The sequence below is a fragment of the Pseudopodoces humilis genome, chromosome 3, assembly GCF_049639895.1.
Source record: "Pseudopodoces humilis isolate 2021_Gansu_Grassland_sample_001 chromosome 3, ASM4963989v1, whole genome shotgun sequence".
NCBI lineage: Eukaryota > Metazoa > Chordata > Aves > Passeriformes > Paridae > Pseudopodoces > Pseudopodoces humilis.
The window spans coordinates 82,015,240-82,031,930 of record NC_142202.1 but is presented as its reverse complement, the minus strand read 5'-3'; the positions used below and the strand labels follow the sequence as shown (position 1 = coordinate 82,031,930).

The 16,691-nt window shown below is 35.4% G+C and overlaps 1 protein-coding gene across 5 annotated transcripts in view; it reads right to left on the bottom strand.

Annotated features, from left to right (window-relative positions):
- Positions 1-16,691, bottom strand: part of PHIP (PHIP subunit of CUL4-Ring ligase complex) — a 102,834-nt gene that overhangs the window by 55,896 nt on the left and 30,247 nt on the right. For all 5 annotated transcript variants that reach the window (XM_005518591.3, XM_088053331.1, XM_014263495.2 and 2 more), the window contains 6 exons: positions 13,998-14,068; positions 13,130-13,230; positions 12,974-13,014; positions 11,814-11,912; positions 9,711-9,864; positions 8,614-8,748 (listed from right to left, as the gene is read on the bottom strand). In XM_005518591.3, coding sequence (XP_005518648.1) covers positions 8,614-8,748; positions 9,711-9,864; positions 11,814-11,912; positions 12,974-13,014; positions 13,130-13,230; positions 13,998-14,068 — 601 coding nt within the window. The remainder of the gene's footprint in view (positions 1-8,613; positions 8,749-9,710; positions 9,865-11,813; positions 11,913-12,973; positions 13,015-13,129; positions 13,231-13,997; positions 14,069-16,691) is intronic.

The following is a 16,691-nucleotide window of genomic DNA, read 5'->3' as shown; positions in this document are numbered from 1 at the left end:
ATAGCACCAGACAACTTTACATTAGACAATCAATTAGCTACAGACTTGGGGACAAAACACTTGGACATTATTTTCAGCTATCTTATTCCTTAATTTCTATGTAGCCATAACTTTCCACCTTAACATCAGCATGTGAGATGATTTCAGGGTTGAGGTTTTTTGGGGATTATGTGTTTTGGTTGTTTTTTTAATATATAATATATATTTAATATATAATGCAAAAAATGTATCTGCATTTACACACATTTACTTGTATCTGTCTTTGAAAAGGTACATATTCACCATGGTAACTTCACGTAGTGAATGTAAAACAAAATGAGCATGAATGTACTCACTTGCTTCAAAGCTTTCTCACTGGATGCATGGCAATACACATTTTCAGTTTCAAAAACAAGTTTAATGCTTTATATACAATTATTGCTTTGTTAAATTATGTATCACCCCATTTCCTGATTTTATGCCAGCATATCTAAGTAAAATCTGTTTCACTACTACATCATTGGAATAAAAGAAGCATTTAGCAAGATACAGCTATAATCATCACATAACCAGTTAAGCACGACCTTACAAGGTAGGTTAGTATCTGCTTGCTGATTCTGCTGCCCCAATTGTTTTCAAAGGTAATCAAATGAAATAAAGGAATTTCAGAGATCACCTTCAAAACAACCCTATCAAATCCACTCTTTGTTTCTTCAGACCAAGACATCTCAACAAAGAAGCAACCTGAAAAAGAAAACTACGGTCCAATACAAGTCAGGGGGTTTTTTCTTTACTATAGCACAGTTGTAAGAGCTTGGGTCTTAACTTCAAGATTGGCCAGAAAATCAAGAGAACCAAAAATAATTTTGTGAGTATTCATAAACAAGGCATATTCTCTCAATCACGTGAAAGCATTCTTCACTGCATAAGAAGTTAGAATGCAGTCAAATGAAAGCTACTACAGCAGAGCTAAAAGTAAAGAAGGTTTTAATGAGCAGTCCTGCACCATTCCAAGATCCTTCCAACAGACCTTTTCTTCTAAGCAACTTTTGCTGTGGTAACTGTTAGAAATATAGTCATGTTGTAACCCTTTAAGAGAAAACAGGTGCCAGAGTCTTATCTTCTCAAGTAAATACACAGAGATGTCCCAGCAAATGATACAAACAGATGTCCCAGATGTCCCATGTTTTTGTTCTTCACAAACAGTATTTCAGAAATAACCAGACGTAACACTACAGCATTTCAAAAACGTCTAGCAAATTTTATTTACACAACTGTCTCACTTTATATATACCTGACATTGATGTACAGAGCTTAAAAATTTAATTTACAATTAATTCATTTCTAAAGTACCAAAATATAACACTTTCTCTAAAAAATATTATAGTGCTGAGAGAGGCATTATGCATGTTTGAACATAAACAAGCTGTGGTAAATTTTCCCCTCTGGTGTATTTTCTCTTGAATTTGTGGTAAAATAATTACATTACGTCAGTCATGCTAAATACCTGGTCTTCATGTCTTGCTAAGAAATTCTGACCAGCTCTCTCAAGCACAGCTCAGTATTTTCACCTTCCTGAAAACAAGCACTGAAATATCAAAATTGAGACTACATTAGCAAAGCCAACCCAAACTATGAGTCAAGTTGGTGAGCCAGGGTAAGACATTCAAATTTTACAATTCTATAGTTGAAAGCAGTAGATGTTCTTATTTTGTAATTCTTCAGCTAAAAAGCTTGCAGAGTCATTAACAATTTCACCCTGCTGCAAAGATGAGCTTCTTTTTATTTGCTTTGGGTTTTTTGTTGGCTTGCATTTTTTTCCTAAGGATTATTAACTTCTGCAGTAATTTCCTGACTCCAACCAGGAAGATAAGCAAAAAATCAGCCCTCCAAGTTTGTTAGCGCTGATAAAGTAGCTTATACCTGTTGCACTGTATGTTCAACAACGGTTTAAGTTCTTTAAAGAGTTTTTCAGTACTAAGAATACAGTCGTTAAAGAGAATGACTACATTTAAGTTTGGTTGTGGCAAAATAATGCCAAGTCATATAACTTTATCTTGCTGAAAGGATCCATAACCATTTACGTAAGGTTCCAGTTAGATGTTATTTCAACTTTTCAGAAATATAAGTTCCCTCCCCATTTCTCTTTTACCTGTCATGATTTTAATTTAGAAGAAAAAAAATAAAAAAAAAAATATATATCTTTGCTAATGCAGTTAAATCCAGACTTCATCCTAAAATTTAAATAATTTGCTCCTGGGCTGACAATTTTAAATGAAGTTGGACAAAAAAATGTGCTGCTAAATTTGTATGAAAATTGTAACTGCAAAACTTTAACTTATTAGAAAACCGTCACTTTTCAATTCAGCTGCTTATATTGTACCTGCTTCAGTGTATGTTTTTGGACACATATGAGAAAAAACTATGCTCATCACACTAACCAAGTCTTTGAATAAGCTATTAAACATTTTTTTTTTTAAAAAAACACAAGTATATACATCCTTACTTTGTTTTAAAAATGTTCATATTTCATGATCTGTTGAAAACTAAACCATATTGTAAAGAACACATGCAAATCACAACAAGTCACAAGCTTTCTAGTTCTGGATACAATGTCTATTTACATAAAATCTAACTACTGCATTTTAAATCAAAGTGTGGGACTATTCATCTTGAGCTTCTAACAGAAGACTGCCTAGAAACAAAGAAAACAGCTAGGATTCTGATACAGAGATTTAGAGAAAAATATGCCCCAGTTAAAAAGAAAACTTTTTATAAATCAGTGGTGTTTTTTTCCTAGCACCTGTGAGGTACCTCATCATACCTTACATCAATTACAGCTGTCAAAGGCATTGTTGTCCTTTTAGGTCTCAGGGAAAGACCATATCTTAGCTCCAAGATCAGAGTTTTTCAAAAACAGCCAAGAAATGGAACTGTGGCCTGTATCTTTCTCCAGCAGCGATGCAACAGGCACGTCAGCCTGCCCCTCTGGCCTTGCAATTTTGTTTTATTTCTTTGTCTTGATCATTTCCATAGAAGTGGGACAGAGGGCATAAGAATGACAAATACCAATTCAAGCACTAAGCGTCACACTGCTATTTTTGAGCTACCAATATGGTTTCCAGGGCAAGCAGCATTTATTAAGTGAAGAATAAGCATTTATACAGAGGAGAACAGTGGTGTTTCTGGGGGAGATTTTCTTTCACAAATATAACTGAGTTACTTGTAATTTCAAAGGAACCTGAAGGTGGGAAAGGGGAAGAGCAGGTTCAGTTAAAATTTCTTCTTTTTCTTCCTCCTCCTCCAAAAGAATCAGAAGGTTGCTTCAAATGACTAGTTTAGAGTTCAAATTGTAATGCATTTCTGAAACATACCCTTGGTATTTCTATACGCTCTCATGAAACGTGATTTGGCATTTAGAAAAAGACTCATCATACAGTTCTCAACAGTTAAGATACAAATACTGTGATGTGTAAGTGTTGAAGGCTAAGGTGGCTTAGCCTTCCAGCAAGTCAGATAGTCACAAAGGTAGGAGGATTTTGAAGTACTTCAGATCTGTGAATTTAATACCAAACTGTAAAAACATTCTTTTTGTATCAGTATTTCAAAGCATTCCTCACAGTATGATGGAAGAACTTAGGCCATCTCAGCCCTGAGTTCCAAGGGAGTTCCAGAACTACCACCCAAAGCGTGTTAAGGACACCCTAACACACAACAGTGCTCAGAAAGACTCTTAGCATTAAGGTAATGTCACAAGAATCAATCCCAACCAATACCTCACAACTGGGAACACATTATGATTACAAATAAGCAAAAGGCTGACCTTGACAGGCTGTCAGGCACACAGGAGGCATCCAAGGCACACATGTCAGACATAAGAAGGCTGACTGCTGAGCCTGACTTCTCAAAGAAGCAACTCACAATGAGAGTCAATCAAGTAAGACAGAAGAACAGCACCTAGTCATGAACGATCTTTTGTTGTTGGTTCTCTTTGGGTATTTTTATTAAATCCATTGTCCAGGAGAACATTTTTTTCCTTAAAGGCTTTGATAGTCCTACTTGATTAATTTCTACATTACACAAAGATTTCTTAAACATCATAAGGCTTGTCATAATTAAAACACAGGCTTCCTGTTTCAGTAATTGCAATGCCTACCTAGGATCTGCCTAGTCAGATATCAGATTCAGGCAATGCAATGACATTCAAAGATACAGTAAGAATTTCAATATTCTGCAGTGACAAAAACTGGTAAAAATGCCTGTTCTCCCCTAATCTTTCATTCTTGCTACTGTAGGATAGCTCCATAGTTTCAAAAACATACTTTAATGCAACAGGAGTCACTATGTGTTTCTGCAACTGTTCATAAAGCTATGTTATAAATGAAATTATTAAAAAAATTAAAATAAGCAAACAAAAAAACTAAAAGAAAGGACAGAACTACAGGCCTATACATATCCTTAAATCTTTAGGAAACTTCTTCTAACATTCTTTTATAGGGCAACCCACTCATGGGACAAGAACTATCAGCTTTATCACAGGAGAAATCTATACACATTGGCCCCAGAAAAAATGTTTTTTGCAAGCAGTCTGAGTCAGCAGATGCCATCCCCAAGAGGTACTGCTTAGAGGGTAGTATGCTTTAGCAAAACTGCCCGAGTCCAAAAAACTAACAGTCAAGGGCAGCAATGTAACGCCACAAACCTATTTAGGGTCAGACTCGATGAACACCAATACTTAACGTCTCAATTACACCATCAACAAAAATCCCGTCACCAAACCAAATACCCATGCATCCACCTGACATTACTAGACATCTCCATTCTGAAATATTACATCTCTATAGTTTTCCTTTTTTGCCTTCATATGTTCTCAACATTGAGAAACTTCTGTCTAAAGCCTAAGGGCTAAGCTGCAGCACATCCCATCCAAATGCCAGCCCTGACATTCCTAACAAACCATCAGCATCAGATCTATTAGGAAGTAACTTAGTGGGAACACCTGAAAGAAAACAAATGCTATGACAAGAACTGAGTGGTGTACACCTTCTATTTATGACCTGACAGAACATTAATCCTGCAAACACAAAAGCTTGCCTGAAGGCAAAGAATTTCTATCACTTTCTAATTTACCCAGAACATGATTTGTATACCCAAGAAAACTAGCCAGTGCCTAACCCACAAGCTACAAATTCACATCTCTCCATAGTGGCACAACTTGAAAAAACTGGCAAGAAGTCCTGTCTAGGGCATTTATAGCCAAGATGCTCTCCTGAGTAACTAACTGGTAGACACTGAGCTGAGTGCTTTACTACTGAGGATAAAATAGAATGTGCATCTTCCATTTCCTAACTCTAACAGCTAAGATAATCCAAAAAAATGAGTGCCACCTGCTCCTGTAGACTCCTTTAGGAAAGCCAGGACCTCCCTCAGTTGTCACAAAGGTGCCTTACCACACAAGGGATCCAGATGCCTCATTGCAGCTTTGAGTAAGGAACTGCATTTCAAATATATCTTTATGTAAATTATCATACAGCTGCTTTCACCAGACAGTCCACCATTCAGTGTATTTTTTTGCCTGGATCATCTACCAAGACACCTACAGCTCATACACACTTCAGCAAAATTAACTACAATTTAAACATTTAAAGAGTCTGTGCTGTTCTTTAGCAATAACACTATTTTTGTGAAATACATAAGCTCTGTAACAGTTCTAAAGGAATCACTGAAGATTTTTCAGAATTCTGTTTCTTCAGAATGCTTCTTTGTACCTGGGAGATACAGCAGATGAAACTGCCCTAATATTGCACCAAGAACATATTCTTCATTAGCAGCTGTATTAAGTAAGGAGTGGTGTGAATATGACATAGGCCAAAAACTAAATACCTGTATCTGCACATGCAATTTAAAACCATCTCAGGACTTACTTGTTGAATCTCAAAATTCAGCCTAAAATACTTTAACCATCTCACACTCTTGGTACTTCTGTGGCAAATTTCATTCTCTGGAATACTGAATACACTCCCTCAAGTGTAGGTGACTCAAGTCACTGAATTAAACCATTTCTAAATGTCCGCAGACTCCAACATCAAGTTACGCAATACTTACACAACTAGACCAAATGAAATGAAGACTACAGGTGAAAACATGAAATATATAAAGCATATATACTTACTGAGAGTAAACCCATGTGACATTTATTTATGGGACTGAGATTACTATTAATGATAAAGACAAAAATCTGGCATACGGACCAAAGATGCTTCAAACGGACCAAAGATTCTTCACACATACCAAAGATGCTTCAAATTAACCAAAATTATGACAATTGATTTAATAGCAAATCTTCAGTTTAAAAACCTGGGAAAGAAAGTTCTGCAGGACCACCAGAGTCACCTAGTGGGACCAAATAGCAACCAGCAAGGAACAAATAAATGGAGGAATCAAAGTTTAAGTTAAATTCAAAACAAACAGTATATTTGGTATATTTCATAGTCACTGACTGGATAAAAGAATTAAGTTTCAAACTGATTAACACTGCTTGCATCCCCTGGGGTTGTTTTTTGGTTTGTTTGTTTTTGGGGTTTTTTTGTGTTTTATTTTTGTTTTAAGTTTTTTGTTTATGTTGACAATGAAGGCATTTGGGGCAGGGTGCAAAGTAATTTAAAAATACCCAAATCTACTGCAGGGATTTGCCACAAGGCTTTAGATGTACAAAGCAATCCATCTAGGATAGAAATACCTGACTGGACTAACATTAAGCCAACTTTCATCTATGATTTTGCTAATTCAATCAACTCCCCCAATGTCTGCAACATTTTTTAAGGAAATCTTGTTATGAGAAAGCCACCAAGTGCTACTTCTTGTACCACAGACCAGGCAATGATAATGAGAGATTTGTGAACTGCAAAACAGATATTTGGCATTTAGGAAAAAGATAAGATTGGCAGTTCTGTATGAATTCATTTATCCCACTGGAGTAAACCAGAACACTTCAGCTTTGCAGCTCTGCAGAGGTGACTGCACAATGTCCTCTGCCTGCTACCCATCACCTAAGAAAACCTCTAATTTCCACCCATGTCTTTTGAAGCATCAAACACAGAAGATTGGCTGGTGAAATATTCAGTCCAAAGAGATAGCTCTCTTGCATACCTGGCTCAGATGGTGTAATTCCTTGGTTTGAGATGAACTGATTGCCAGATTTACAATTCCCCTCACCTCACACAGCAGGCAGACCTTCTCGTGTTAGTTTCTAGCACAAAGCACAGATTACTAGCTGCTGCTGTCTTCTGATTGTCTACAAATTTCTCTGATTCCAAGGATCTTAAAATATATGTGACTACTATCTTTTTCTAGGTGTTTATGTTGCATGGCATCTTGAAACAAGTATTTCAGTCTTTTGGGGGCTGCCTAATATCACAGGCACCTGTAATTTAGATTCTGATAGTTCTTAAATGGACTTAGTTTAAAAAGAGCAGATGAGCTCAGACTCCTCTAACCTAAACTCCATGAAAACCATCATACATCCATAGTAACAAGAACTGGAAATGCAAGCTAACCATGCAATGAGAACATACACCTCAACTGGCAGTAGTGAATAGCACCAAGTAATGAAGATGTGTGCTCATAGCGCCAATATGATTGTCTTGGATCCTTCATAAGCTTAGTTACAGAAATCAATGCAGAAAGAACACTACTCAACCTAGGTCATTGCTGAAGGAATCTAGGTTGCACTCTCTCTGATTAAGATTGGCTGAATTTTCTCAGAGAGCTTATGAACTCTACTGTATTGCACATCTCAAAACCTTTCTTTGGGTTCAGTGACCTTCCTGGCTTGAGGTAATTTCTAAATGTCCCTTATCCTCTTGTAAATGTATCAGTGGTAGGTCTCTTCTTTAGATGATCTTCTTTATGCTGGTCTCCAAGACTGCTATTCCACTACAGCTGAAGCCAATTTGCCTACTCTCAAGCATTACAAATCATTGTAATTTTGTCCAAGAGACAAAGTCTGAATTACACAATACATCATTACCTTTTTGAGGAACAAGATACATACAAAGACCCACTTAGTATCAAGAAACAGATGAAAATACCTATTACATTCATCTTTCAGGAGAATCAGTTTAGTGCAGAACGGACCAAATTTGAAACCTGCATGTGGAGCTCGACCCAGAAAAGCTGACAGAATTCCATCCAATGGCCCAAGGCAACAAACAACAACCTTGAATGAGATCAGGAGAGTCCTGAACAGCTTTAGCCAGATTAAGAATTTGCAATGCAAAAATAAACCAAGTTCCACCTTGGCTCCCCAGGCAGGAAAAAGAGCACTAAAGGAGGGTCTTTATCACCCTGTCTCTTACACATGATCTCTAACCATGTAACTAATGTTCAAATTTTGTGTGGATCAAGCATATAGAAATAAAACACTATGAAATATAGCCAAAGAAACAACTTCTAACATTTAACAGATTTACTCTTTGCCCCACTGAACTGAAAAGGAATTCCTTGTGACTTCACCAGATGCAGGATCTTGCTCTATACATAAATCATACTTGAAGATGGCCTACATAAGAATGTACTAAAAGCAAAGGTTTAGAATGATTGCTTTGGCATATCTGTATAAAGCACAATAATTACCATGTTGAAGTAAGACCGGATTTTGACCCCTCTTGCCAAATCCCAAACTATGACATTTCCATCATGTCCAGCAGAGAAGAGAACTCTTGGATCAAATGGATGAGGTTCAAGCACAAAAACTTCATCTTCATGTCCCTGAAAATGAAGTCACAGCAGAATGAAAAAAAGTATTGTATCAAATACTCAAGGCCTCAAGTGTTGTTGTACCATGTTACCTCATGGTAACACTAGCAGCTGCCACATTAACGTTTGAAAATACCCAGCAAAAAACTACTTTAACCACACTTTTTTATTTCTGGTAGCAGTGGATTACACTAGTTTCTTTCCAGTTGCAATTTTACCTTCCTAAGTCAAGTATGTTTCCTTCACAAGTACATCCTAATACTTTCAACAAGGATTTTTAAAGTATTAGTGTCCACAACACTTGGTATCTTGGGTCTTAATATTACACAGATTTCCATTTTCCAGCAGAGTATCAGTTAGAAATTTAATTTAAACTCATAAAGAATGAAATATATAACTTAAAGTTAAAAAATAGCATCTTCAAAATTGATGCTGTATTTTAGAGATTTCCATTAAGTATTTTTATCTCTAAGCAGAGTATCAAGTTACCTAGAGTTAACTTTCTCAATTACAAAAGAAGTGTCAGACATTAGTAAAACTGTTGATTTATTTTAGTTAGAAGACTAATTTTTTGTATTCATGGAATGATTAGGTTGCAGAAGTGTCTCTGGTTAAAGGGGGAAAATTTACACATTGAAAGTATTTCAAAACATCACATTAAATAAAGATTAAAAAAACAAGTGTTTCCTTCTCTCCTTCAAGATGGAAGTCCATTAAAAAAAAAAAAAAAAAAAAAAGAACCAAAACCTAAAATGTCCAAAATTAATTTCAGACATCTTGAACAACAGTGGTTATTTGCAGATTTAAGTTTTTATTTTCTAATAAGCAGCAGACAGACATCTCTGTTACACTTCAATTATCTGGAAACATTTGTCAAGGCAATTTTCAGACAGGAAAAAAACATATAAGGAGGAACGTTGATGTATAAATAAATTTTGCATTCAAGATTGATAAATCCAGATGTTACACCTTACCATGAGAATGTGAATGAGCTGGCCAGTGAAAGAATTCCAGACCTTCAGAGTCATATTATTAACTGCAGTTATAACAGAATTGTCATGGCGGTCCCATGCCACCATGGTCACTTTCAGCTTTGTGATTTTATCTTCAACTCCTTGAAAACTTTGTCTAAAACAGAAGAGTAAAAAATTTCAGAGTACTCCTACTTTGCCAAATTAATAATGAGTGAAGATACTTCTGTATTTTGCTGTATTTTTTAAGAATGTTTCTTCAAGAAACCAGAGAAATTAAAGATGTTTTCTATAATGCAGCACATGCAATGACAAATTGTAGATACTTAAACAACGACTAAAAGATCTTCCAGAAAATACCCTCTGATACACGACCTAACTTACTTAAATTGATAGCTACAGTACTTTTTGTGACATCTAAAGAACAAAAATCCAAATTAATCAACCAAGTAACAGTAAATTGTCCTAAAGAATATTTGCAATAAGTAGTTCTCAATACAGAGAAAAGTATTCTATACCTTAAAATTATCTAAATTCTCATGCAATATTTAGTCTTACACCACTACCCTGGCATTACTTTACTGTCGGCAATAATGACACTTAATCTTGCATGAAACCCAAACAACACAAATCTACAATATAATCTATCAGAATACTCAAAAATTACATTTTTGGCTGTGTGATTTAAAGAATAATCCCCCTTGAATTCTCTAGCACATTTACTTCTATGAAAACATCAACCAAACGCAACAATAACACGTTACCACTATGTAAGCAGACAGAATACAGAATCTTCCATACAGTAGGCAGAACACCACATTGCACAATAGTATGTATTGTAAAACTCAATAATTGAAAATGTAGTTATAGCCAAATTCCCTTCTAGATTCAATGCAGAACCCAGGAGGCTTTATAAGCTGAATTCACTCTTTCCTTTCAGTGCAGCGATTTCATTTTCTTTGATAAAACTTCTTGTGCAGAAAAGATCAAATTTGGGACTGCACTTATTCCTCTTGTCACAAGGATAAAACAGAATTCTGCTATAGGTGCTTTACTAAAATGAGCATTTCAGTTTCTCAGATGAATTCAGCATTTATGACCACAATGAAGAAGAATCCATTCCTCTTTTGCCCAGTATCAATTAAAATTGAGAATTTTACTGAGAATAACTCAGTCTGTTATCAAAATACCAGTGTTTTATACACTCCTGTCCAACAGTTTGATACCTATCTTTTGTTGCATCTGTCCGTAACTGACAAGATAATGGCTGATCTAAACATCTAACTAAATTGCAGCTTATTTAGCCTTCTCTTACATCCCTTTTGGTCTTCCAGATATCTTTCCACAGATTACTCCTGAAACCAGTATAGTTGTTTTTTTTCTACTAAATATCCTTCAAAGCGCTCAGTATGAACAGTAAGGGAGAAGAGGATTGTCCCTTAAACCTGTTATAAATCTTTTTAATTTATGTCAACTGGAAAACATCTTCATGCCAAAATAAAAAGGTGCAAGCCACAATTCCTGTTAAGTCATTCTCCATCTTCAAGCCTCTTCAGTTGCTTGTTCTAGTGTACAGAAGTTTCCCATAGCTACAAACTCTTGTAAACTCTCAGATTGGTTTAACAAATAAGAAACCATTAAACAGACAGAAATTTCTTTGCTCTGGCATGTTGTATGAAAAAGGACCCAAAACTGCTTTTCTGGTCATGCACATTCCACAATATCTGTAAATATTACTAAAATGCAAGCAGTGTCAAGAAGAGATCTGCCCTGGTTTTCTTGCTCCAGAAATAAACGTCTATGTAAAACACATATAAATTTGACCTTCAATGGGTTTTGATTATCTTTTATTCTTTTAATCTAATCAAAATATTAGTGGCACTATTATCAGAACAAGTTAATTTCCACAGCTGAATATGTAGTCAAATACTTATTTTCATTGGATTTCAAGAGATAGATAAGCATACTGTGCATTTAAGCACTAACAATTTAAGCCTTCTCTTTTTCTTTTCTCTCACTGTATTTTTTAAATTTTTTTTAGTAAGTCAGCAAATTATAAAGGCCCTCAAGAATCTATGTGATAACAGAACATTTTACATCACTTACCCTGCTGGGCGAGTAGCCATATCTAACAAAATGCTTTTCCATTCCCTTCGCTTAAATTGCCAGATTCGTGCTGTTCCATCACGGCTTCCACTCACAAATCTAACAAAAGGAGGGAAAAGTAACTCAGAGACCAAAGGCAGATCTGTACAGAAAAGACACTTAAAAATTAAAGAATTTAGAATTCAAAACCAGAAGGTATGAGTAAGAAGTCCAAACAGTGTCAGAATGCTGTACAAGTGGTTTGAGATAAAAAACACTTCCCATACCAGCAAAAAAATTGAAGGCCTTGAAAAAGTCAAACCTCCTTCCCTTATCCAGAGCCCCTTCCAAACTAACTGTTCTATGACCTTTGGTGCACCTTGCTGAGTTATGACACTACACTGGCAGACGGACACCACAACCCAATGAACATTCCAAGGGACTGACCTATCACACCAGGTCAAGAGAAGAGTAGAAGTACAGACATGATTTAAAACAAAACCTATTCCAAATAAGTTAGCATTGTATGCTGAGCAAGTATTATTATATTTATATGAAGAAGTGCGTCCTAGCCCGAGTTTCTCTCCCACCCTTTTATTCCCCCTTTTAGAGGTTCAGGGACAAGAGGAGGAGAAAGAGATGGGTGAAGCTCGGTTTACAACTATTTGATAAAAGTGTACATTAGAACATTAAATAAGTGAAAGTGTCAGATGCTTCATAATAACCAAACTGTTTTCTTTAGCATCCTTCATATCCAACATCCAGAACTTAAAGTGAAACATTAAAAAAAAAAAGCATTAGACTAACTAAACAAAACATAGTTAGATCTAGTTTGGTAATTTCTCTGTCACTTAACTGCAAAAAAGTTTACACATTAAAAGACATCTAAAAGTACATGTATCTGATATGTGAATATATGTATAGACACATATTTCTTAGGAAAAAGTTTCAAGTATTTCTATACTCATTATTAACAAATTCAAACACTTCAATCATTAAAATGAAAAAAACTGAAACTACGGAGTACCATTAAAAAGAAAACAGTGAGACTCCAGTAGTTACAGATGATTTTACTGGATTAAACTCAAAACAAAGCTCTTTTTTTTAATAACTACCTCTGGAAACTGGTATTTAAAAATGTCTACAAGGTCAAAAAAGCTAGCTCTGAATAGTGTGCTTACCTGCTACTACTATTAGAAAACTGAATGCTGTCAACTTTGTCCTATATAAAAAAGAGCAGAAAAAGAAAAAAGAAATCAAATTTCTCCAAATTATCCCCTTGTATCCAAATTATTACTTTAATCAAGTACATATGTAATTTTAAAAAATGTATTTACAGTATGAAACTCCAACTCTGATATCTTCTCTGGCTGACCTGATCCAAAGAAATAAACCCTAATGATGTGATCTGTACTCCCAGTGGCCAAAAACATTCCACCTGAGAAAAACAAACAGATAAGTCTTTAAAAAAAAGGGCAATCTACTGTTATTACAGTATTTTCAAAGGGATGAAACATCAAATATTTCAATTTATTCTCTGAAATTTATAGCTGTATCTCATTTCAACTATGCCTGTAACTGACCTTTAAGTCAAAACAAGATATATAAACTCCAAAGTTTAACTGGAGCTGAATTACCTCACATTTGCTGTCAATAAATATGCATCAGCAGATGTAGCCGAAAGATTAGCTAACCAGAGTAATTTGCTTGCAACTAAGCCCTTAAAAGCCTCCCTCTTAAAAAAAAAAAATCAAATGGAATTAGAACTCCAGTACATTTTGATATTTTATCCAATTATTTATGTACCATTCTTCATTTACCAGCTCTGAAATCAATGAAACCCAGACCGTGAGAACTCTAATCAGACCGTTCTTGTAAAAATCCCCATGCATTACACCTCAGATAAAGCTGACTCTCCTAATTATTCTGAGAAAAAGGTATATATCTATCCTGTTCTGAAAAAGCATTAAGTCACAAGAGACTTATTTCATATTTAACTGTTTCTAAGAATTTCTGTACCAGCAAGTATTAATGCATAAATTCTGAATTTCTATTTTAAATATTTGGGTTTTTTAAATAGCCACTTAAACTCAAATCCATCTTATTAAAAAGAAATATGCTACAGTAACTACTGTATTTCATTTTACACTTCAAATGACTTCTTACACTCATACAAAGAGAGAAGGGGAAAAAAAAGTATTTTACCAGCACTGAAAGAAGAACAGATCATTTGGACTCCAGGCCGAGGACGTTCTGTAAACTTTGTTGGCCTTGGACTACAAATAAAAAAAGACAAACAGTTAAATAATTTCCTAATAGGGTTTCAAAAAACAAGTCAGTATCTTAGAAATAAAGGACAGAAGGATAAAATTAAATATGAAGGAACAGATGGCTGCCCATTTATAAACAATTTTGTGTGACTGTGCTTCATGATCTGATCTTTAGGAATCTAAGACATCCAGATGGACGAAGCAATTCAGGCATCAAGGAGTTGTAAAATAACTTAAATCCCATTCCCGTCTGATATTGCTATACAAAAGACTTTTCTGAAGTTAACAGTAAGGCAGAACAGAGTCAGTTTCCTGTGATGCTCAGTTTTAAACCACTCGATGTACAGGTTTTCTCCTGTGGCATATGCTTGCTTTTGCAAGAGAGAAACAGAGCTGGGTATTCTTTATAGACAAGGATATCAAATAAATTAAAATAAATTTTGGATTTTTCACTGTATTAGAATATAAGAGTTTCTTCAAATTACATGTATTCCTTGTAGACTAGTTTCAAACAGTACCCAAATTGTCAGGACAATGGCTAGAAGTTTGTAAGGGATTTTACTTTAGTGCCCTCACTTTTCTCTAGGCATTTCAGAATGTGATGTGCAAGTAAACCTAAAGCTTCAGTGGATCTGGCACTTTAAGGATGTGTAAAACCAAAACAAACCAGATCAAGTTCTTCAATCGTTATTTCAATTCTGTTCCTGCATTACAGCAACCTCAAACCAGTAGGTGGTCTTGCACAGTATGCCATCTGGAATCTTCCCTCAAAGAATTAACTTACGAGAGAACAGCAGCACTACACCCACAAGTGTCATCACTAAAGATTTGCTCTAACATAAAAGAATGCATATTCAGAACTTAGCCAAAATGTTCTCTTTTAAAAACAAAATGGCCTGTATATTTCACCTGAAGGCAGATGCATAAGAAATCTCTCCACTAATCAGTTATTGCTATCTCAAAGAATGCAATAAGCATTAAACCTTAGTAATGTTTATGCATAAAACAAAGTAATAAATATCAGCAATGGTTAAACCTTTCTCCAAATTATCCATTCAGCATAGGATGTTTCTGTGACCCTTCCTGCAGGAGTTTTAAGGTAACTCCCTGAAAATTTGTAACAAGGTAACTTCACAAAATACATTAAACAAGACAAAGACCTTTTTTACAAAACTGCTTAAATGTTTCTTAACCGAGATACTAACAAGAACTATCAGACAATTCAATATGCAGTTTACATAATTTGGAACAAATGCAAATAGATAAATAGGCTGCCATTTTTTTCCACTGTTGTTTGTGAACTCTGCCTTCAGAGTTAGGACAGCTGCAAAATAGAGCAAGTATGCACTTACATTCTAGTTCAGATAAGCAATTTAAATTCTCAAAGTTATATCTCTCCAATGTGTGCTATTTTAGGCATTAGGAGACAAGAGATTACATCACTCTTCTACAATAGAGCAGACTGCAAAGTGAGTTGGGCAATCAGTATTTTTGTGAAGGGTGGAAAGGGGACAAAAGCTGATTCTCTCCAGGACAGTGTTTCACTTGACATATATTTTCAAAGCATTTATTGTTTTATTAGTTAATTAATCTAATCTGTAGACTAGCCTAACTCTGTCAATGTAGTGGTTAAAGCGAGACTTCCTCACAGAAAACTGATGTGTGATATAACCTCTCTAACTTAAGTCTTTGTTCACAAGTTAGTGAAAAAGGTTCAGCATATTCTGATGTATGACCAGCCCCTTTAACATCAAGTGCCTTCTGCATAAGAAAGCAAAAGGGAAGTATCCCTCACACTGATGATAATTGAGAAATCAGTGTCTTGTCCAAAATAGGAATGTCAAAATCAGCATGTGTTTTTCTTGGGGTTTTTTCCCTCTTTTTAAAATTATGGGAGAATAGATAGATAAGAAAAAAAGCAGTACACCAAGCTCCTCTATTCAAATCTGTGAGACAGTTCTGCTGCCTTGCTCATATGGTCTGTCAGTAACAGCTTAACACTGGAAACTTGTGATGCAAACAGGTGGCAGAAGAAAAAAGAAAACTCAGTGTCTTCCTCAGAAAACATATATAGGCAAGTATTTCACAGTACAACTAATTTAACTGTGATGCGCTGATCAGTTGTAATAATTCTCCCTTAAACTTCAATGAAGCACATGATTCTTCAATTTCTGATGAGGCAGACTTTCTCACTCCTCCCTACTATAAACTGATGCAGGATCCAACTCCTGTGTTTACTATCACCACCCAGAATAGTAAAAGACTAAATCCAGGCTAAGACTCAATTGCCTAAATTTTCAATTGTTTTCCCATCTTGTTTGAGCTACATTCTGTGAATTCCTTGCCTGCAGCAACAGCCAGTCTTCCTATTTGGAAACTGAATCAATCTACCTGGAATGTTACTGGTTTTAGACACACATGGTAGCTTCCTGGTTATAAATCTCTTCAAGGAAAGAAGAGGAGCACACAGGTGCTCCTATAATACTAAAGGACATGCATCCACACTAGTCACAGAACCATGTGAACAAGGTTTCTCACTTTCGTTTGAACATGAGAATTTTGTGGTCAGCTGTGCCAATGTCCCTTTCTTCCTATGACACTAAATCTATTGTAATGTGTCCTTTTGCAG